This window comes from Platalea leucorodia (genome assembly GCF_965183815.1).
Source record: "Platalea leucorodia genome assembly, contig: HAP1_HAP1_SCAFFOLD_464, whole genome shotgun sequence".
NCBI classification, from domain to species: Eukaryota; Metazoa; Chordata; class Aves; order Pelecaniformes; family Threskiornithidae; genus Platalea; species Platalea leucorodia.
This window is the reverse complement of record NW_028121127.1, coordinates 1-17,612: the sequence shown is the minus strand read 5'-3', so window position 1 is coordinate 17,612 and position 17,612 is coordinate 1. Positions and strand designations below refer to the sequence as shown.

Below are 17,612 nucleotides of genomic sequence, written 5' to 3'. Positions count from 1 at the left end.
CTTTCCCTTTTCTTCCCATTTTCCCTTTTTCTTCCCATTTTTCCTCTCCCTTTTCCTTCCCATTCTCCCTTTTTTTTCCATTTTCCCTTTTTCTTCCCATTTTTCCCTTTTCTTTCCCCTCTTTCTTCCCATTTCTCCATTTTCCCCCCTTCTCCTTCCCATCCTCCCTCCCCCGGCTCCCCCTCCCCCCCTCACTCACCCTCTCTCTCTTCCAGCCTCCCTCCAGACGCTTCTCCCACCCGCCGCACCCACAGGTAACGCCGCCCACCCCCAAATCCCCCCCTTTTTACCCCAAAACCCGACGCACCTCAGCGCCGAACCCACCGAGGTCCCGCCTCCAGGCACCCAACGACCTCGATGACGATCCAGCCCCCAAAATCTCCATTTTTGAGGAAAATCGGGTGGTTTCGACTCATCTGCTCTGCTCTCACCTCCTCCAGCCCCAAAATCTCCATTTTTGAGGAGAATCCAGTGGTTTCTCCTCAGTCTGCTCCTCTTTCATCTCCTCCAGCCCCAAAACATCCATTTTTGAGGAGATTTTTGAGGTGGTTTCTCCTCCAATTGGTCCAAATTTGACTTCTTGGCCCAACCGACACCTCTGATAGGCCAAATAACCCAGAAAACCCGCCCGAGCCCGCCTCCTCAGGGGCCATTTTGGGCTGGAAACCCCTCTTTTGACCCAGATAAGCTCTCCCCCACCTCAGCACCAAGGCGACGGCGTCTGACGGGCCCCACCTCACCTCGAAGGTTTGGAGACCTCCCCCCAGCTCCCGTCGGCGGGCAACTCAGTTTCGCCCCCAAATCCTTCCTCCCCAGCCCTTCCTCCTCCTCCCAACATCACCGTGACGCCGGAAAAGCTGGAATATCTCATCGGAGACACCATCTCCATCCAATGCACGGCTCCCTGGTCGAAGAAAATCCAAGGTTTTCAGTTTTCCGGGACAAGCGGTTGGGCCGTGGACATCAGGACGACGAGGAAGACCTACATTTACCGCTTCAACGTCACGGGGCCGAAGGACGGGGGGGCGCACGCTTGCACGTACACCATCATCAACCAATTCCGCCAAACCATCCGCTCCCAGGACAGCAAATCCATCGTCATCAGCGTTAAAGGTAGGCGAGATGCCGCCGTTCGCCTCCGTCCCATCATCCCTCCGCGGCTCCCCTTCCTCCAAGCCCCAAACCGGCCGGTTTTTTCCTCAAATTTAAACCCGGCGAAGCCAAATTCACCACAACGCCCCGCTGAGGTCCACGGAGACGGAATTGGCTGGGCGAAAGAGCCAAATTCCCCGCCAAAAATCCCCATTTTGGTTTTTTTTTTTTTTTTCATTTTCAGACCGTCCCCCTCAACCCACGCTGGCGCTGAAGTCTCCAAGCCGTGTCACCGTCGAAGGCCAACCCCTCGTCTTCCTCTGCGCGGCCCCGGCGATGGATGCGGAGCGGAGGTTTCATTTCTACAAAGGGAAAATCGAGGTCATCGGCGGAGCTGAAGTGATTTTGGGGAACGCCGAAGCCCAGCTCCGGCTGGCGGAGAGCGATCGGAATCACACCGGTAACTTCACCTGCCGTTACGAGGAGAAAACCGAAGGCCGCTGGATCCGGTCCTACCTCAGCCAAGCCGTGGAGATCCTTGTGAAAGGTAACAGCAACGTTTTTGAGGACAAATCTGGCTTTTTTTGGCAAGAGGGCTAGCGGTTCGGCGAAGCGACCGCGAACCGCGACACCTCGGTTCGGCCAAGAGCGTTGAGCGGAAGCCTCCTCCCGCTCGTTCTTCCTTTGCTTAAAATTGTCCTTTTTAAGCCTTTTTCCCCCCGATTTTCCTCCCCAGAGCCCGCCGCGGCTCCCCGCCTGGGCGTCGAGCCTCCCAGCGGGGTGCTGAGCGAAGACGATCCCTTCCGGCTCACCTGCGTCGCCTCCAGAACCGACTTCAAGCTAAAGTTTCGCTTCTACAGGAACGGGGCGGAGATCCCGCCGGGCCACGGCGGCTCCAAGAGCGGGAACGCCGGGAATTCTTCCCACCTGTTCTTCCCGCGAAGCCCCAGGAGGTTCAGCGGGCGATTCAGCTGCGGGGTGGAGGAGGAGGTGGGCGGGACGTGGGTGCCGGCGGCCCGCAGCGAAGCCGTGGACGTCGCGGTGAAGGGTAGGTTCCCCTCCCGGCGTCGCCCCGGCGCAACTGGGGAAGGGTTTCGATGGGGGAGGCTGGGGGCCGCGAGTCGCGTCTTCGCGGCAGCGTCTCGTCGCGATGAGCTTCACCTCGCGACGATGAGCTTCACCTCGCGACGATGAGCTTCACCTCGCGACGATGAGCTTCACCTCACGACGATGAGCTTCACCTCACGATGAATTTAATCTTTTCATGATGGCGAAGTTGATCTCGTAACAATGAATTTTGTCTTCTCGTGATGATGAATTTCATCTCGTGACAACGAATTTCATCTCGTGACGATGAATTTCATCTCACAACGATGAATTTAATCTCATGACAAATTTAATCTCATGATTAATTTAATCTCACGACAATGAATTTCATCTTCTCGTGATGACGAATTTCATCTTGTGACGATGAATTTAATCTTTTCATGACGATGAAATTAATCTCGTGACAATGAATTTCATTTTCTCGTGATGATGAATGAAATCTCATGACGAACAAAATCTCATGACGAATTTCATCTTCTCGTGATGATTTTAATGTCATAACGATGAATTTCATCTTCTCGTGACGAGTTTCATCTCACAATAATGAACTTCATCTCGTGACGATGAATTTCATCTTTTCATGACAAATTTCATCTCGTGACGAAGATTTTCATCTTCTTGTGACGAGTTTCATCTCATGATGAATTTAATCTTCTCGTGACAAATTTCATCTTCTCGTGACGATGAATTTAATCTCATGACGATGAACGTCATCTTCTCGTGACGACGAATTTCATCTCACAATGAATTTAATCTTCTTGTGACGATAAGTTTCACCTCGTGACGATGAATTTCATCTCGTGACGATGAGTTTCATCTCATGACGGAGTTCCATCTCGTGACGATGAATTTCACCTTCTCGCCACGATAACCTCACCTCCTCATGAGCTTCATCTTCTCACGACGACACGTTTCACCTTGCGAAGCAGAATTTCACCTCGCGACACTGAGTTCCGTCTTTTCATGACACCGAGCTTCCTCTCACGACGCCGAGCTTCCTCTCACGACACCGAGCTTCCTCTCACGACGCCAAGCTTCCTCTCACGATGATGAATCTCCTCTCACAATGATGAATCTCCTCTCACGACACCGCGTTTCCTCTCACGACGCCGCGTTTCCTCTCACGACGCCGCGTTTCATCATCTCGCAACACTGACTTGCCTCATCTCGTGACGATTCTCATCTCCCGAGTTTTATCTCCTCGTGACGAAGCTTTGAGCTTCTCCCCATGACGAGTCCCGCCCTCGCGCGACGATGCCGTGCCTCTTACGCTAACGAGCTTCAGGACCACGCGCATCATGGCCTCACGATGACCGGTTTCATGTCGTGACGATGAAGTTCGTCTCCTCACGATGATGAAGATCATTTCGCGATGAGGTTCATCTCCTCACAATGATGAAGTTCACCTCACAATGAAGTTCACGTCACGATGATGACATTTGTCTCCTCACAACGAAGTTCATCTCGTGATGATGACGTTCATCTCCTCGTGACGATGAAATTCATCTCCTCACGACGATGATGTTCATCTCGTGATGATGATGTTCATCTCACGATGAAGTTCACCTCACGATGATGATGTTCATCTCACGATGACATTCATCTCCTCGTGACGATGACGTTCATCTCGTGACGATGACGTTCATCTCCTCACGATGATGACGTTCGTCTCCTCACGACGAAGTTCATCTCGTGACGATGACGTTCATCTCCTCGTGATGATGAAATTCATCTCCTCACGACGATGATGTTCATCTCGTGACGATGACGTTCATCTCCTCACGATCATGACGTTCATCTCCTCATGACGATGACGTTCATCTCGTGACGATGACGTTCATCTCCTCGTGACGATGAAATTCCTCGCCTCGCGCCGATGACGTTCATCTCGTGACGATGACGTTCATCTCGCGCCGCCGAAGCCCCCCTCCCCGCGATCCCCGAGCCCGCCTCGCGCCGCTGAGCTCCGCCTTCGCGCGCCGACGACTTTGCTCTCCCGCCCTTGACCTTGAGGCGCCGCCGCCCCTTCCTCTCTCTCCCCAGACCTCCCTTCCCAGCCTGCTTTGCTCCTGGAGCCTGCCTCCGGTCACGTGACGGACGGCGACCCCCTGGCCCTCACCTGCGTGGCCGCCGGCCCCCTCGCCCAACGCAAATTCACCTTCTACAAAGACGCCGCCCAACAATTCTCCGCGATGACCTCAGAGGACCGCGCCCTTTTCACCATCCCCGTCGCCGAAGCCGCCCTCACCACCGGCCTCTTCACCTGCCGCTACGAGGAGAAGCTCAACGATAGGTGGATCCCGTCCCCCTTCAGCCAATCCCAGATGGTCATCACACGAGGTGAGCTCCTCCCCCACTGCCCCGCCCAATCGAGGCGCTGGAGCTGGAGGGGGGGGGGCATCGTGAGTGATGTCATTGGCCAGGGTGACCTTCTGATGACACGGCAGCAGGCCAAATTTGGCGGGAAACAGGTTGGGTTTGGAGAGGGGGCGGGGCAAGCCGGCGTCTCCTGACCTATGGGGTGGCCCCGAGGGGGACGGACAACTCGGGGGTCAGCGGGAGGGAAAGGGGGAGGAGCCAGGGGGGCGGAGGAGGTCGCTTATTGGGCGTCTCTCTCGACCAGCCCGCTTTCCCCTCGTCCCATTGGCGGCCGGCTGCGCCGCCGGCGCCGTCACGTTGCTTCTGGGGCTCCTATTGGCCGTTTGCCTGTGTCGGAGGCGGAGAGGTGAGTGTAGGGGGCAGGGGACGATAGAGCGGGCTATCGCGATAGGGGAAGGAAGCGGTAACACCTCGGAGGAGAAGGTGTCGGCTCGAGGGCCACGCCCTCCTCCTCCGACGCCCTCGGATTGGCCAATCGCGCCCAAACCCCCAAAATATCGACCAATCCCCAGCGCCCTCCCCCCAAACCCGCGGCAGCGGCGGCCCCAGGTTCTCCAACCGCGCCCGAGGGCGGGGGGCGGGGGATTTCCCATGAGCCTTTTCGGCAAAGCCACACCCCCCACCGCCGCCGCCGCCTCTCGGCCAGGCGGCGTCCATTGGAAGGGGCTCCACAACAAGGAGGACGCCAGCACCTACCCCATGGCCAACGTCCACGGCGACGACGCGTGACCTCGACGGTGCCGGAGCGCGACCTCCTTCCCGGGTGCGGCGGCGGCGAGGAGGAGGAGGAGGAGAGGGCGACCTTCTTCCCTCGAGCCGCTCGACCCCGCCATTGACTTTGTAGGCGATGCCCCGCGTCGGCGCTCAGTAAAGATCTCCCTTCCCCCTTCTCCTCCCCTTTCCCAACGCCAGCAGGAAGCGCAGCCAAGATGGCCGACGGCGCTGGTTTGGGTGATGCGGGGGGAGGAACGCCCCCGCGCCCGGGCGATGAGTTCTGGAGGGGGGAGCGCAGTGGCTGGCTCCCCAACATGGCCGCCGCCATCACTATGGGCCGCCTGCCCCCCAAATGGCCGCCTGCCCCCAAATTGCCCTTCCGCCCCCCCCAAACGCCCTCTTGCCCCAGAAAATGCCCTTCTACTCCCCAAAATGGCCGCCTGCCCCCCAAAATGGCCTCTTGCACCTCACTGGGGGCCTCCTACTCCACAAAACGGCCGCCGCCTGCCCCTCAAATTGCCCTTTTCCCTCCAAAAATGCCCTCCTGCCCCCCAAAATTGCCCTTTTGCCCCCCCAAATTGCCCTCTTACCCCCCAAAATGCCCTTTTCCCCCCCAAAATGCCCTCCTTCCCCCCCAATTGCCCTCTTGACCCCCTAAAATGGCTCTTTTGCCCCCCAAAATGGCTTCTTGCCCCCCAAAATGGCCTCTTGCACCTCAGTGGGGCCCTCCTACCCCACAAAATGGCCACCGCCTGCCCCCCAAAACGCCCTCCTGCCCTCCAAAATGCCCTCTTGTCCCCCAAAATCGCCCCCTTAGCCCCAAAATTGCCCTTTTCCCCCTCAAATTTGCCCTCCTGCCCCCCCCTGCACCTCGCACCTCACTGGGGGGCTCCTCCCCCGCAAGTGGCGGCCGCGCTCACCGCGCATGCGCCAGCCGGTACCCGAGGGGAGGGGGAGCGGCGGGGGGATCTGCGCATGCGCCAGCCGGTACCCGGGGGGAGGGGGAGCGGCGGGGGGATCTGCGCATGCGCCAGCCGTACCCGAGGGGAGGGGGAGCGGCGGGGGGATCTGCGCATGCGCCAGCCGGTACCCGAGGGGAGGGGGAGCGGCGGGGGGATCTGCGCATGCGCGAGCCGGTACCCGAGGGGAGGGGGAGCGGCGGGGGGATCTGCGCATGCGCCAGCCGGTACCCGGGGGGAGGGGGAGCGGCGGGGGGATCTGCGCATGCGCCAGCCGTACCCGAGGGGAGGGGGAGCGGCGGGGGGATCTGCGCATGCGCCAGCCGGTACCCGAGGGGAGGGGGAGCGGCGGGGGGATCTGCGCATGCGCGAGCCGGTACCCGAGGGGAGGGGGAGCGGCGGGGGGATCTGCGCATGCGCCAGCCGGTACCCGAGGGGAGGGGGAGCGGCGCGGGAGTGGGATCTGCGCATGCGCCAGCCGGTACCCGAGGGGAGGGGGAGCGGCGGGGGGATCTGCGCATGCGCCAGCCGGTACCCGAGGGGAGGGGGAGCGGCGCGGGAGTGGGATCTGCGCATGCGCCAGCCGGTACCCGAGGGGAGGGGGAGCGGCGGGGGGATCTGCGCATGCGCCAGCCGGTACCCGAGGGGAGGGGGAGCGGCGCGGGAGTGGGATCTGCGCATGCGCCAGCCGGTACCCGAGGGGAGGGGGAGCGGCGCGGAGGGATCTGCGCATGCGCCAGCCGGTACCCGAGGGGAGGGGGAGCGGCGCGGGAGGGGGGTGCTGCGCATGCGCAGTGACCGCGGCCGCCATTTTGGGGGGGGAACCGGTAACAGAGAGACCGGTAACGGCTTTTATTGAGGCGGGAAAAAGGAGGCGGTTGCCGGGTAACGGCCCCCGGGGGAGGCCTGAGGTACCGGTAACGGGGAGGTTTTGGGGGATTAAAAGGGATTTAAATGTGGCGTTGGGGAGGGGTCTGAGGCCGCTGGGGGGGGGGAGGAGCAGAGGGGGAATTGGGGGGGCTGGGGGAGATTGGGGGGTCCTGAGGGCGGTCCTAGGGGGAATTGGGGGGTCCTGGGGGTCCGGGGGGGGGGATTGGGGGGTCCTGGGGGCTCCTGGAGGGGTCTCAGGGGGGATTGGGGGGGTCCCAGAGGGTCCTGGGAGGAATTAGGGGGTCCTGGGGGGAATTGGGGCGGTCTCAGGGGGTCCTGGGGGGAACTGGGGGGTCCCAAGGGGTCTTGGGGGGTCCTGGGGGGAATTGGGGGGGTCCTGGGGGGTCCCGAGGGGTCCTGGGGGGAATTGGGGGGGTCCTGGGGGGGGGTCTCAAGGGTTCCTGGGGGGAATTGGGGGGTCCCATAGGGTCTTGGGGGGTCCTGGGGGGAACTGGGGGGTCCTGGGGGGGTCCTGAGGAGTCCGGGGGGGGGTCATAGGGGGTTCTCAGGGGAATTGGGGGGGTCCCAAGGGGTCTTAGGGGGTCCTGGGGGGAATTGAGGGGGTCCTGGGGGGGGTCTCAAGGGGTTCTGGGGGGAATTGGGGGGTCCCATAGGGTCTTGGGGGGTCCCAAGGGGTCCTGGGGGGGAATTGGGGGGTGCTGAGGGCTCCAGGGGGGGACTGGGGGGGTCCCAAGGGGTCCTGGGGGGGTCTTAGGGGGTCCTGGGGGGGAACTGGGGAGTTTGGGGAGGAACTGGGGGGCCCCATAGGGTCCTGGGGGAGGTCCGGGGGGGGGTCTTAGGGGGTTCTGGGGGGAATTGGGGGGGTCCCAAGGGGTCCTGGGGGGAACTGAGCGGTTCAGGGGAGGAACTGGGGGGGTCCCATAGGGTCTTGGGGGGAACTGGGGGGTCCCAAGGGGTCCTGGGGGGGAATTGGGGGGTGCTGAGGGCTCCAGGGGGGGGTCTCAGGGGGGATTGGGGGGGTCCCAGAGGGTCCTGGGGGGAATTGGGGGGTCCTGGGGGGGGGTCTCAGGGGGAACTGGGAGGAACTGGGGAGTCCCATAGGGTCCTGGGGGGAACTGAGGGGTGCTGGGAGGAACTGGGGAGTCCTGGGGGGGGTCTCAGGGGGTGCTGGGGTGAATTGGGGGGTTCAGGGGCAGAACTGGGAGGAACTGGGGGGGTCCCATAGGGTCCTGGGGGAGGTCTGGGGGGGGTCTTAGGGGGCCCTGGGCAGAATTGGGGGGGCCCTGGGGGGAATTGAGGGGTGCTGGGGGGAATTGAGGGGTGCTGGGGGGAACTGGGGGGTCCCAAGGGGCCCTGGGGGGTCCCGGGGGGGGCTGGGGTGTTGGGGTCCATCAGCGCCTTCAGCAGTGGGCGTGGCAGTGGGCGGTCCTCAGCGGGGGGGCGTGGCCCCAAGGGGGGGAGGGGCCCCTCAGGGGGCGGGGGGGGGCCGCCCCCCCCCCCTCTCCCCCCCCCAGGCTGCCGGAGGCGGAGCGGGAGCGGGAGAGGCGCGTCATGGCCGCCGCCGCCACTGCCGGGAGGGGCGGGGCCTCAGGGGCACGCCCACCGCCTGGGCCACGCCCCCTCCCCTCCGGGCCACGCCCCCTCCCTTCACACAATGCCCCCCCCACCCCTAAAGTAAGGCAAGAGGGGGTGTGGCCTCCTTCAGGCCACGCCCCCACTCTTAAGCCACGCCCAGGGCTGTTAGGCCATGCCCTGACCCTCAGGCCACACCCCCTTGGCGAGGCCACGCCCCCCCAGCCCCCCCAGTGGGGTTAGTGGGGGTGGGAGCCCCACCCCCTCCTCTGACCATGCCCCTGTCCGTGAGACCACGCCCCCTCCTCGCAGACCACGCCCCTCAAGCCCCGCCCCCTCCCGAACCCCGGGGAGGGGGGAGGTGCGGGGATCTGTGACATCACACGTGAGCTCACGCCGGGTGGGGGAGGTGGTGGTGACGTCACACGCGAGTGGGGGAGGGGTGGGCGTGGGGTGACCTCACACGTGACATCACCGGTGACATCACCGCCTACCTGGCCCCACACTCCGCTTCCGGTCCAGGACGTGGGGGACTGGGGGGGGGGGGGGCACTTAATTACCCCCTGCATATTAATGAGCCCTCCCTGCATATTAATGAGCCCTCCCCGCATATTAACGAGCCCTCCCCGCATATTAACGAGCCCGCGATGACGTCATTAGCCCAGCGGTGACTCACTGTAGCCCATGCCCTGCACAAAGTACTTGAAGGCCTCGGTCAGCTTGGCCGGCTGTGGGGGTCAAAGGTCGCGGGGTCAAAGGGTCGTGAGGTCAAAGGTCAGCGATTTGAAGGTCGTAGGTTCAAAGGTCAGAGGGGGTTTGGCCCCGCCCTGAGGCCCCAGTGACCTCTGACCCCCGGTGACCCCTGACCTTTGACCCCCTGCACCCTCACCTGGGTGAGCTGGGGCTGCCCCCCGCCGTCGGCCATCTGCAAGAGAGCGGAGGGGGCGGGGTCAAAGGTCAGGGGCCAAGGTCAAAGGTCAGGGGGTCAGAGGTCAAGGATGGGGTCAGGGGTCAGAGGTCACCTTGAGGAAGGAGGTCTGCGTGGGGTCCAGCATGGCGTTGCACTCCACCTGCGGGGGAGGGGAGGGGGGGCGGGGCCGCGTGACGTCACCCCGGGGTCACGTGACATCACCCCGCCCCCTCCCCCCCCCTCCCCCGCTCACCACGGCGTCCTCGTGGGGGGAGTTGTCGCCCACCACCAGCAGGACGGGGCAGCTGGCAGGGGGCAAAGGTCAGGGCGGGGTCAAAGGTCACCCCGGGGTCAGGGGTCACCCCGGGGTCAGGGGTCACCCCGGGGGTGAAGGAGTCACGGGGGTCAAAGGGGCTGGGGGGGTCAGTGGGGGTTGGGGTCAAGGGTCACTGGGGTCAGGGGTCACGGGGTCAGAGGTCACTCACCGCAGGCTGCCGCCCCCGCTGCGGCCCAGGCCCAGGTCCCCGCGGCTGGGGGAGGGGAGGGGGCTGCTCCCAGTGCTCCCAGTGTGCCCCGCATCCCCTCCCAGTGCCCTCCCAGTTTGCTCCCAGTCCCTCCCAGTGCCATCCCGTTCTATCCCAGTCCCCCCAAATCCCCTCCCAGTTCCCCCCAGTGCCCCACAACCACCTCGCAGTCCCTCCCAGTTCCCTCGTAGTGCCCCCCCAGTCCCTCCCAGTGCCCCCAAATCCCCTCCCAGTGCCTCCCAGCGCCACCCAGTTCCCTCCCAGTTCCTTCCCAGTGCCCCACAACCACCTCCCAGTCCCTCCCAGTCCCTCCCAGTTCTCCCCAGTCCCCCCAAACTCCCTCCCAGTCCCTCTGAGTTCCCTACCAGTCCCTCCCCGTGCCCCCAAATCCCTTCCCAGTGCCTCCCAGTTCCTTTCCAGTGCCCCACAACCATCTCGCAGTCCCTCCCAGTGGCCCCCAGTCCCCTCAAATCCCCTCCCAGTGGCCCCCAGTCCCCCCAAACCCCCTCCCAGTCCCTCCCGAGTTCCCTCCCTGTACCCCCAAATCCCTTCCCAGTCCCTCCCAGTTCTCCCCAGTCCCGCCAAACTCCCTCCCAGTCCCTCCCAGTTCCCTCCCAGTCCCTCCCAGTGCCCCCAAATCCCCTCCCAGTCCCTCCCAGTTCCCTCCCAGTTCTCCCCAGTCCCACCAAACCCACTCCCAGTCCCTCCGAGTTCCCTCCCAGTCCCTCCCAGTGCCCCCAAATCCCTTCCCAGTCCCTCCCAGTTCCCTCCCAGTCCCTCCCAGTTCTCCCCAGTCCCACCAACCCCCCTCCCATCCCTCCCAGTGCCCCCAGATTCCCTCACGGTGCCTCCCAGTCCCTCCCAGTGCCCCCAAATCCCATCCCTGTGTCCCCAACCCCCCTCCCAGTGCCCCCCAGTGCCCCCAGTCCCACCTGTTGTACATGGCCCACAGCAGGGGGGCGTTGGGGGTCGCCCCCAGCCGCTCCCGGCCCTGCCGCACCGGGGGAGGGGCGGCCGCCAGCTCCTCCTGGGGACAGCGAGCGCTGGGACCCCTAACTGACCCCCGCCCCCCAAGTGCCCCCCGGGACCCATAACTGACCCCCCCCGACCCACAAGTGCCCCCCCGGACCCCTAAGTGCCCCCCGGGACCCACAAGTGACCCCCCCCAGCCCCCCAAGTGCTCCCTGGGACCCACAAGTGGCCTCTGGGACCCATAAGTGGCCCCCCCAGACCCACAAGTGCCCCCCCCGGACCCATAAGTGACCCCTGGGACCCCCATAATTGACACCTGGGACCCACAAGTGCCCCCCCCGGGACCCACAAGTGGCCTCTGGGACCCATAAGTGGCCCCCCCAGACCCACAAGTGCCCCCCCCGGACCCATAAGTGACCCCTGGGACCCCCAAAATTGACACCTGGGACCCACAAGTGCCCCCCCCGGGACCCACAAGTGGCCTCTGGGACCCATAAGTGACCCCCCCAGGTGCCCCCCGGGACCCCCATACCTGACCCTTGGGACCCCCAAGTGCCCCCCCAGCCCCATAAGTGCCCCCCCCCAGCCCCATAAGTGCCCCCCCGCCCCCCAAGTGCCCCCGGCCCCACCTGGGTGAAGAGATGGGCCAGGATCATCTCGGTGGTGGAGGACGTCAGCCCCGTCAGCTGGGGGGGGGCACCCATGGGACCCACGGCACCCGCAGGGGCCATAGGGACCCATAGGGGCCACAGGGACCCACAGGGACCCACAGCACCCATACGGACCCATAGGGACCCATACAGACCCATAGGGGCCATACGGACCCATAGGGACCCATAGGGGCCACAGGGACCCACAGCACCCATAGGGACCCATACAAACCCACAGGGACCCGTAGGGGCCATAGGGACCCATACAGACCCATAGGAGCCATAGGGACCCACAGCACCCATAGGGACCCATACAAACCCACAGGGACCCACGGCACCTGTAGGGGCCATAGGGACCCACAGCACCCATAGGGACCCATACAAACCCACAGGGACCCACGGCACCTGTAGGGGCCATAGGGACCCACAGCACCCATAGGGACCCACAGCACCCATAGGGACCTGTAGGGGCCCATAGGGACCCATACAGACCCATAGGGGCCATAGGGACCCATATGGACCCACAGGGACCCACAGCACCCATAGGGACCCATAGGGACCCACAGCACCCATAGGGACCCACAGGACATGAAGACCCATAGAGGACCCATGGCAACATGGGGACCCATAGGGAACCAGTAGGGACCCATAGGGGACCCACAGGTGCCCTGTAGGTGCCCCACAGTGCCACGGGGACCCATAGGAGACCCATAGGTGCCCCATAGCGCCATGGGAGACCCATAGGTGCCCACAGGTGACCCATAGGGGAGCCATAGGGACCCATAGGTGCCCCACAGCGCCATGGGGACCCATAGGTGCCCCATTGGTGCCCTATAGCTGCCCCACAGGGCCATGGGAGACCCATAGGGGCCCACAGGGGACTCCCAAGGACCCATAGGTGCCCCACAGGGTGATGGGGACCCATAGGAGACCCCTAGGGAACCTATAGGTGCCCCATAGCTGCCCCATAGCACCATGGGGACCCATAGGTGCCCCATTGGTGCCCTATAGGTGCCCCATAGGGCCATGGGAGACCCATAGGTGACCCGTAGGGAACCTATAGGTGCCCCATAGGTGACCCACAGGTGCCCCATAGATGCCCTACAGCACCACAGAGACCCATAGGTGCCCTATAGGTGCCCCATAGCGCCATGGGGACCCATAGGGGCCCACAGGGGAGCCATAGGGACCCATAGGTGCCCCCCATGGCGATGGGCCGGGGCCCAAAGGCCCCGCCCCCGGCCCCGCCCCCGGCCCCGCCCACCTTGTGCGCGGCCCAGTCCACCCAGCCCTTGGCCTGGGGGTCGATGTTGATCAGCACCAGCCCCTCCACCGCCGCCGGCTGCAGCAGCTGCGGGCACCCCACGCCTCAGGGACCCCCCAGGGACCCCCAACCCCCGCTGCCCCCCCAGCACCCCCGAGCCCCCCCCCAGCACCCCCATACCCCCACGGCCCCCCCAGCACCCCCGAGCCCCCCCCCAGCACCCCCATACCCCCGCTGCCCCCCCAGCACCCCCGAGCCCCCCCACAGCACCCCCAACCCCCGCTGCCCCCCCAGCACCCCCGAGCCCCCCCCCAGCACCCCCATACCCCCACGGCCCCCCCAGCACCCCCGAGCCCCCCCCCAGCACCCCCATACCCCCCAGGGACCCCCCAGCACCCCCGAGCCCCCCCCCAGCACCCCCATACCCCCGCTGCCCCCCCAGCACCCCCGAGCCCCCCCCCAGCACCCCCATACCCCCGCTGACCCCCCAGCACCCCCGAGCCCCCCCCCAGCACCCCCGTACCCCCGCTGCCTCCCCAGCACCCCCGAGCCCCCCCACAGCACCCCCATACCCCCAGGGACCCCCCAGCACCCCCGAGCCCCCCCACAGCACCCCCATACCCCCACGGCCCCCCCAGCACCCCCGAGCCCCCCCACAGCACCCCCATACCCCCACGGCCCCCCCCAGCACCCCCGAGCCCCCCCCCAGCACCCCCATACCCCCACGGCCCCCCCAGCACCCCCGAGCCCCCCCACAGCACCCCCATACCCCCACTGCCCCCCCCAGCACCCCCTAGCCCCCCCACAGCACCCCCATACCCCCCAGGGACCCCCGAACACCCCAGGGACCCCCAGTCCCCCCACTGCCCCTCAAATCCCCACAGCACCCCCAACCCCCCCCCCCCGAGCCCCCCCAGGGACCCCCCAAATCCCCTCCCCCGAGCCCCCCCAATCCCTCCCAGACCCACAGAGACCCCCCCCAGATCCCCCCCAGGGACCCCCAATCCCCCCCAGACCCCCAGGGGCCCCGCAATCCCCCCCAGCGACCCCCCCAGATCCCCCCCAGGGACCCCCAATCCCCCCAGGGGCCCCCCCAGACCCCCAACTCACCCCAAATTTAGCCAGGACGAAGGCGCCGGCCCCCACCCCCACGCCGATGATGCTGGTGATGCTGGGGGGAGGGGGGTCAAGGTCAAGGGCAGGTCAGGGGCAAGGTGCCCCCCCTCCCCGCCCCCCCCAACTCACTTGAGGTACTGGAGGATGCAGGGGATCATCTCAGCCAGTTGCTCCAGTGAGGGGTACTGGTAGCTGTGGGGGAGGGGGGGGGGGTCATGGGGGGCAGCGGGGTCAAGCCAGGGGTCAACGGGGTCAAGGGGGGGCCAAGGCGTGGGGGGGGGTCAATGGGAGGGGTCATGGGGGGAGGGGTCAAACTGGGGGGTCAATGGGTCAACTGGGGGGGCACTGGGGGTCAATGGCAGGGCAACGGGGTCAACTGGGGGGCTCAAAGGGGTCAACTGGGTAAACTGGGAGTTCAGTGGGGTCAACTGGGGGGTTAACGGGGTCAACTGGGGGTTGATGGGGTCAAAGGAGGGACAATGGGGTCAACTGGGGGGGTCAACTGGGGGACAATGGGGTCAACTGGGGGGTTGATGGGGGTCAAAGGAGGGACAATGGGGTCAACTGGGGGACAATGGGGTCAACTGGGAGGTCGATGGGGTCAACTGGGGGGGTCAATGGTCAGCTGGGGGGTCGATGGGGTCAGCTGGGGGGTGGGTGGGGTTGCAGGGTCAACTGGGGGACAGTGGGGTCAGCCGGGGGGTGGGTGGGGCGGAGGGGGTCCCTGGGGGCGGGGGATGGGGGCGGGGGGTGCCGGGGGAAGGGCGGGGCGACGCACCCCGGGGGGTAGGGCGGGGCGCCCTCCTCCATGCCGGGCGGGTCCACGTGCACCAGCAAGAAATTGCGGGCGATCTCCTGCATCTCCTCGTGGGCGAAGAGCGGGGCGAAGCACGACTCGTCTGGGGGGGAGGGGCGGTGGGACCCCGCCCCCCGCCCCGCGGGGGGGGGCGGGGGGGGGAGGGGGACTCACGGGTGTGGCCGACGTCGGGGAAGGTGAGCAGGGCGGGGCGGCCGGGGCGGGGCGGCCCCGCCAGCGTCACGCGGACGGCCCCGTAGGGCGTCTCCAACACCGCCCCCTGCGGGAGGGGAGGAGAGGCGGGGGGACCCCTGTACCCCCACCCCCCCCGCCGCCGCGGCGGCGGGAAAAGGGAGGGGTCGCCCCCCAGATCGCCCCTTTTGGCCCCAAATTGGGCCCTTCTGCCCCCAGATCGCCCACTTTTGACCCTAAAATTGCCCATTTGGCCCCAAAATTGCCCATTTGGACCCCAAAGTTGGCCCCTTCTGCCCCAAAGTTGCCTGTTTTGGCCCCAAATCGGCCCCTTCTACCCCAAAATTGCCCATTTTTGACCCCAAAATTGCCCATTTGGCCCCAATTTCCCCATTGGGACCCCAAATTGTCCATTTAACTCCCCAAATCACCCCCTTTGCCCCCAAATGGCCCGTTTTGCCCCAAAATCGCCCATTTGGCCCCCAAATTGGCCCTTCTGCCCCAAAATCGCCCATTCCCCCCCAAGTTTGGCCCTTCTGCCCTACAATCCTCATTTTACGCCAAAGTTGATCTGTTCTGACCCAAAATTGCTCTTTTTTTACATTAAAATTACCCAGTTCTCGCTAAAATTGGTCCTTTGGCCCCTAAAGTGCCTGTCTTCCCCCCAAGTCCCCCGTTTCACCCCCCAAATCCCCCGTTTTGCCCCAAAGTCCCTCGTTTCACCCCAAAATCCCCCGGTTTGCCCCCAAATTCCTCATTTCGCCTCCAAAATCCCTCATTTTCTCCCCAAATATCTCATTTCCCCCCCAAAACCCTCATTTTGCCTCAAAATCCCCCGTTTCCCCCAAAAGCCCTCGTTTTGCCTTAAAATTCCCCTTTTTACCCCCAAAATTCCCCATTTCGCCCCCAAAATCCTGTTTTCTCCCCAAATCCCCTATTTTGCCTCAAAATCCCTCGTTTCACCCCCAAAATCCCCCATTTCTAGCCAAAATCCCTCATTTTTGCCCCAAAATCCTCCATTTCACCACAAAATCCCTGATTTTGCCACAAAATCCCTCATTTTCCCCCAAAATCCCCCATTGTCCTCAAAAATCCTCCATTTTCCCCCCAAATCCCTCATTCCCCCCCCATATCCCTTGGTTTTCCCCCCAAATCCCTCATTTCACCCCAAATCTCCTCATTTTGCCAAAAAATCCCATTTCGCTCCAAAATCCCCCATTTTGTCCCCAAAATCCCCATTTTATCCCAAAATCCCTTGGTTTTCTCCCCAAATCCCCCATTTTCCCCCAAAAATCTCTCATTTCACCCCAAATCCCCTCATTTCAACAAAAAATCCCCCGTTTCGCTCGAAAATCCTCCATTTCATCCCCAAAATTTCCCATTTTCCCCCAAAATCCCCCATTTTCCTCCCAAATCCCCCATTTTCTCCCAAAATCCCCCATTTTCTCCCCAAATCCCTCATTTTCCCTCAAAATCCCTTGGTTTTCTCCCCAAATCCCCCATTTTCCCCAAAAATCTCTCATTTCACCCCAAATCCCCTCATTTCAACAAAAAATCCTGTTTTGCTCAAAAATCCCCCGTTTCATCCCCAAAATTTCCTGTTTTCCCCAAAAATTCCCTGTTGTCCTCCAAAATCTCCCATTTTCCCCCAAAATCCCTCATTTTCCTCCAAAATCCCTTGAGTTTCTCCCCAAATCTCTCATTTCACCCCAAATCCCCTCATTTCAACAAAAATCCCCCGTTTCATCCCCAAAATTTCCTGTTTTCCCCCAAAATCCCCCGTTGTCCTCCAAAATCCCCCATTTTCCCCCAAAATCCCTCATTTTCCCCCCAGATCCCTTGGTTATCTCCACAACTCCTTCATTTCACCCCAAATTCCCTCATTTCGCCAAAAAATCCCCCGTTTCGTCCCAAAAATTTCCCGTTTTCCCCCCAAATCCTCCGTTGTCCTCCAAAATCCCCCATTTTTCCCCCAAATCCCTTATTTCCCCCCAAATTCCCTCATTTCACCCCAAATTCCCTCATTTTGACAAAAAATCCCCCGTTTCGTCCCCAAAACTTCCCGTTTCCCCCCCAAATCCCTCATTTCCCCCCAAATCCCCCGTGGTCCTCCAAAATCCCCCATTTTCCCCCCAAAATCCCCCATTTCCCTCCAAATTCCCTCATTTCGACAAAAAATCCCCCATTTCGCTCAGAAATCCCCCGTTTCGTCCCCAAAACTTCCCGGTTTCCCCCCAAATTCCCTCATTTCCCCCCAAACTCCCCCGCCTCCCCCCAAATCCCTCATTTCGCCCCCAATTTCCCTGGTTTCCCCCCAAATTCCCCCGTTCCCCCCCGCCCCTCCCCCCCCCGCCACCTGGGGGGGGGGAGGGGCCTCGGCGGGGGGGGGGGGGAGGGGTCTCACCTTGGCCTCGGGGGGAGGGGCGCCCTCCTTCGCCTCCATGACCTGCAACGGGGGGGGGGAGGGGTCGGGT

The 17,612-nt window shown here is 63.4% G+C and overlaps 2 protein-coding genes across 5 annotated transcripts; one reads left to right on the top strand and one right to left on the bottom strand.

Moving 5' to 3' along the window:
* Positions 1-357: 357 nt before the first annotated feature.
* On the top strand, positions 358-5,307 carry LOC309604206 (basement membrane-specific heparan sulfate proteoglycan core protein-like; the record flags this gene model as incomplete). Its single annotated transcript, XM_082339137.1, has 8 exons — positions 358-401; positions 705-772; positions 817-1,113; positions 1,337-1,639; positions 1,829-2,140; positions 4,243-4,539; positions 4,823-4,924; positions 5,189-5,307. 8 exons carry the CDS (start codon positions 358-360, stop codon positions 5,305-5,307), a joined length of 1,542 nt encoding a protein of 513 aa, XP_082195263.1.
* A 2,983-nt stretch (positions 5,308-8,290) lies between these two features.
* Positions 8,291-17,585, bottom strand: LOC309604207 (protein NDRG2-like). 4 transcript variants are annotated; one of them, XM_082339138.1, is made up of 14 exons: positions 17,543-17,585; positions 15,121-15,226; positions 14,929-15,049; positions 14,280-14,342; positions 14,145-14,205; positions 13,035-13,121; positions 11,750-11,806; positions 11,081-11,175; positions 10,110-10,154; positions 9,878-9,929; positions 9,737-9,784; positions 9,604-9,639; positions 9,391-9,442; positions 8,291-8,709 (listed from the first exon to the last, which is right to left on the bottom strand). In XM_082339138.1, exons 1-14 carry the CDS (start codon positions 17,579-17,581, stop codon positions 8,543-8,545), a joined length of 1,029 nt encoding a protein of 342 aa, XP_082195264.1. In that variant the 5' UTR covers positions 17,582-17,585; the 3' UTR covers positions 8,291-8,542. The 4 variants fall into 4 exon arrangements, with proteins under 4 accessions (XP_082195264.1, XP_082195266.1, XP_082195265.1 ...); XM_082339139.1 differs by lacking the exon at positions 8,291-8,709 and adding an exon at positions 9,150-9,247; XM_082339140.1 differs by lacking the exon at positions 9,878-9,929 and having other exon boundaries at positions 8,587-8,709.
* Between the last annotated feature and the right edge of the window lie 27 nt (positions 17,586-17,612).